This window comes from Morus notabilis, unplaced genomic scaffold (genome assembly GCF_000414095.1).
Source record: "Morus notabilis unplaced genomic scaffold, ASM41409v2 Scaffold1194, whole genome shotgun sequence".
Classification (NCBI taxonomy): Eukaryota; Viridiplantae; Streptophyta; class Magnoliopsida; order Rosales; family Moraceae; genus Morus; species Morus notabilis.
This window is the reverse complement of record NW_010358058.1, coordinates 68,288-72,682: the sequence shown is the minus strand read 5'-3', so window position 1 is coordinate 72,682 and position 4,395 is coordinate 68,288. Positions and strand designations below refer to the sequence as shown.

General features: G+C 39.5%; 1 protein-coding gene across 2 annotated transcripts; it reads right to left on the bottom strand.

Annotated features, from left to right (window-relative positions):
• Positions 1–1,479: 1,479 nt before the first annotated feature.
• On the bottom strand, positions 1,480–4,179 carry LOC21386739 (sphinganine C4-monooxygenase 1). Of its 2 annotated transcripts, none has more exons than XM_010091453.2 (2): positions 3,637–4,179; positions 1,480–2,257 (listed from the first exon to the last, which is right to left on the bottom strand). In XM_010091453.2, exons 1-2 carry the CDS (start codon positions 3,856–3,858, stop codon positions 1,703–1,705), a joined length of 777 nt encoding a protein of 258 aa, XP_010089755.1. In that variant the 5' UTR covers positions 3,859–4,179; the 3' UTR covers positions 1,480–1,702. The 2 variants fall into 2 exon arrangements, with proteins under 2 accessions (XP_010089755.1, XP_024016988.1); XM_024161220.1 differs by lacking the exon at positions 3,637–4,179 and adding an exon at positions 2,662–2,749.
• Positions 4,180–4,395: the final 216 nt, after the last annotated feature.

The following is a 4,395-nucleotide window of genomic DNA, read 5'->3' as shown; positions in this document are numbered from 1 at the left end:
TCTTCTTGAATCTCTTCTCAAAATTCAACCGTCATTCTTCAGTCCAAAAGTCCCATCTAATTGCCCTAGAATCAACTATTTATATGTTTTCAAGCATTATGGTCAAAACGGGTAAGTTTTCTCACGATTAGCCTTCAAAACGTATCTTTTCTCGCGTCATAGCGCCGCATGCTGAGTTCCTAGCGCTGCGGCGTTGGCTGTGCAAAATCAGCCTAGTTTTTAGAGCACTGCGGCGCTGTAATGGGCGCCAAAACGCTAGTCACTCTGCCCACTGTACTGATTCCGTAAAACTCAGCGCCAAAACGCTATAAATTGGCGCCTAGGCGTTATGTTTGCTGTCTTTTTCCACCAAAAGTTGTCCAAACCTTTCCAAATCATAGACTTTCACCTAACCTTCAAACAAAGAACAAAAACACACATAAAAACTAACAAAAATCTCGAAAACTAACTAGATATTAAGTGTAAAACGATACTAAATGAGTGAGTAAAACTCACTCATCAACTTACCCGGTCCTCCTTAATTTGTCCAAAAAGCTTCAGCGTCTCCCCACCATTAACACCAGCTAGAGAATGCAGAGTAACGTCGGGTTGTAATGCCATCAACTCATCTTCGGTATCACACTCCTCTTCTACCGGATTCAGCGGTGTCTGGTCTTCATCGGCGGCAGCTCCCTCTGTTTCGGCCTGCATAACTTTTAGTTGACCCGTTTGACAACGTGACCATGGTCCCATTTTTCCTCACAACAGAAGCACCTCCCTTCTTCCAGCCGGCATTGCCTCTCTGCCTGTGAGTCTCCCCGCTGAATGGGGTCCAACGGATGCCCCTGATTTGTCCCTCCCCTGGGAGTAGGTAAAACAGGTGCGATGTGTCTGGGGTGTTGTGACCACCTAGCATCCACGTCAGCAACCTCCTATTCGACCGCTCCCCACTCATGCACTCACGTCCCTTCCCCAACCAAAAACATTTCTCACACCCCTTTGAGAAACCTTGTCGTATTTCCTAGACGACACCCCTTCGTGCCTAACAGGTAGTAATGTTTAAAACCCACGGTTACTAAAGGAAACTTCAAAGAAAAAAGTTCAAGCTAAAATATAGTCCAATAAAACATAATGTAGATGAGATGGTCGTCTAGTCGGAACCAGGAAAATGCCATAACAAAGGCTCTCTCTCTCTCTTAAAAAAAAAAAAAAAAAAAAAAACAAGAACCACAACAGTTGTAGAGTGGAAAGCAAGATAAGAAAGGTGTCTAACTGAAAGAGGCGTGACATGGAGAGATTCTTAATTAATCATGTACTGGTTATAGACCTCGTGATAAAGGTCAGACATGCAAAATAACTAGGAAAGAGAATGAAAAACTAAAAAATAAAATAAATATGATGCACAAGGAGGGAAACAGAAGGTTCAAAGGGACTAGCAATGTCGTGGCTCAGTGCCAATATTCAACCCAAAATCAAAAGTGCTCAAAATTAAAACAGATAAAAACCAGAAAAGTGAGAATTAAGATAGAAATATCTAATAAAAGTACCGTACATGATCAGATCTCATTATCAAAATAATAACAAATACAAACAAAAAGAAATCTAAAGCAAACAGCACAACAATATTCGTACATACAATTTAATAAGCAGCGTGGTTCACTCATAAGGGGAGCGAAAAAATACTGGTACAAGTTATAGTTTGTTAATGTTGATCATATAACAATCAAGCATCCTTGTAATCTTTTAAAGGCCGTGCTTCAAAGCCTCCTCCAGCTCTCTTGTCTAACGAGTAAGGCATATAGGTTCCGAGTATTCTATCCCACATGACAAAGAATGGTTGGGAGAAGTTGTACTTGCTTCCATATAGCTGATGATGAACATCATGATAGGCGGTATTGTTTCTAAAAAAGATGTGGAAGAGGTTCCCAGGAAGTAGCAATCCGCAATGATCATCAACGGTCTTGACGGTGGCGAAGGAGAAGAAGAAGATGGAAGCTCGTAGAGACATGCCAGATAGGAGAAATGATACGGCACCACCAATTGTGTCGAGGATAAGACCCTCCAAGGGATGATTATAAAGAGCTCCAAACGCATAGGGAACAACGAGGCGGTGATGTTGAGAATGGATGTGCTTGTACAAAAACTTATTCTGGTGCATGTATCTGTGCATGAAGTACTGCCAAGTATCCAAAACCAACATTGCAGTAACAAACTGTCGTGCCAAAACTATTAGAGAAGGCTTTTGATCTGCGGCGTCCTCACTGTCATTCCCTTTGACCTACATGATGACATGAATCCATCAAAAAGTAGACTCCTAGATATACAGGGCCTGTTCGGTTCGCTAATTCGAGTTGAGATGTGATGTTGTGTGAGAGCTTTTTACTGTAGTAAAAAAGTTAGATGTGACTGTTTCTGAGAGCTTTTTACTGTAGCAAAACTCGAATTCCAAACTCAAATCAACGAAAAGAACGAGGCCACAAAATCAAGATAGAACCATATGAACAGATACATAATACATAGTTTGTGGGTTGTCAAGTGCAAGTTGTTACACAAAAAAACAAAGTTACAATGTGGATTTGCAGGAAGTCACATAAAGAGGGGAGGGTTGCTGTAAAAGAAGAGTAGCTGAATGCAGGAGGTTATCAATAAGGACAATTTTGAAACAAAGCAAAAACCAACTACCCCATGTGCTTTCCTTTCATCAGCATGTGCTTTCCTTTCATCAGCAGACAACAAGGCTTTTGATAAAGTCAAATGTAGGAGCTGAAGATTTATCTTACACCGCTGACATTGTCATAATCAACTAAAGGAAACTTCATTTAAATGCTTTTCGCACAATTCTCAGTGCATATCATTCTTCAAGCTACCCGCATAAGCGTGAGAAGAGACATACAAGTACCTTACCCTCATAAACAAAGTAGCATCATAAGCTTCTAAATCAAGAAGAAAACAGCTGAAAACAACCACAACGGAAGAGTAATCAAACCTAATTCCTCATTCAGATCATGTATAGTTACACTTAAAGTCTTAAACTCTCACCCAATTATTGATCGCTTGAGCAACACATTCTAAAAGGCGTGTAGTTATAATAACTTAAAGTTGAACAGAATATAGATTCCTGTGAGCTAAAAGAGTCAAGTTCTAGATCATCGAATACTCAAAAACAGGAAATGCAATAAGTGGGGAAAATATCTGGGAAGAATCTTATTAAGCTCCAATTACCAGACCTCAACACTTCTCATCTCATGATACAATGTGACCAAAGCACCCTCTTTTTCAATAAAAATATAATATTATGATTATCCACGAGATGTGCCGGCTCAGTAATAAATCCACAGCCACTAATAATTAACACATACAAACATCATAATTTAGTGAAGGAAGCAGAGAAATATTTTTACACTTTCCAGCCACGGTGATAACAAGCAATCCAAACGCAAAAAGAAGATTTCACCATCACCAACATATCCTAAACATGAATTCAAAAAATTGCCTATTCTGTAACCCAATTGGCAGATGCATCTAACAATCCAGCCAAAACCTTTTTTTATTGGATTTAATCAACCATATTCCATGTCTAAAAAAGAAACTAATGTAAGCTCAAGCAAGTTCAGATTTAAAATTTTTTTTTTTCCTTTTTGGCAGTTATATTCATACCGTAAACAAGAGCATCCCAACAACAGCTTGAATGGTTTGCTGAAGAAGAACCCCTTTGACGACAGTTTGTTTAGACACCAAGTTCTTATCATCCTCTTCAATCTTCGAGTGCAACCGGTAATTCTCAAACGAACCCAGAAGAGCATAAATCCCAGAATAAACCCAATATATCACGATCGGAGCAAAAGTTCCCAACAATTTATCGGAAACCGAGAAACCCATTTTTCCCAAAAGGCGTTGACGATCAGAAACTGGATCCAAATCCCAGGAATAGCATCAGATTTCCACAGATTTTCTCGATTCCAAACTCGGTGTCGATGGAGAATCCGAGATGGGAAGAAGTTTTTAAAAAAATGGCCTAACCCGAAATTTCCTAAATGGGTTAGGGAAGACGAACGGTATTTTCTTTGCCGTGATCGGAAAAAAAAAATCAGTCGGCAGACAAATGTTTTGGGTTTTTGTTTGGAGAAATGATATTCGGCATCTCAAAATCACAACTCCGCACAACTCCGGAGATGAACTGGCACATACTAACGTTCATAAATAAAGTAAAAAGTAAAAATTAAAGAGTTGGAGAACCTTTTGGTGAGATGGGACCCATTGCTCAGCTAGAAAATACTTGTTCCACTCTTCACTTTTGTTTTAACCACTTGTTCTCTCAACCTGAAGTGAACTTTTTGTTTTTTTGCAAGTTAATCATTCTGGGCCCGGCCTGCCACTATTAGCCCAGTCTGATCTTAAAATTTTCAAATCATTCTG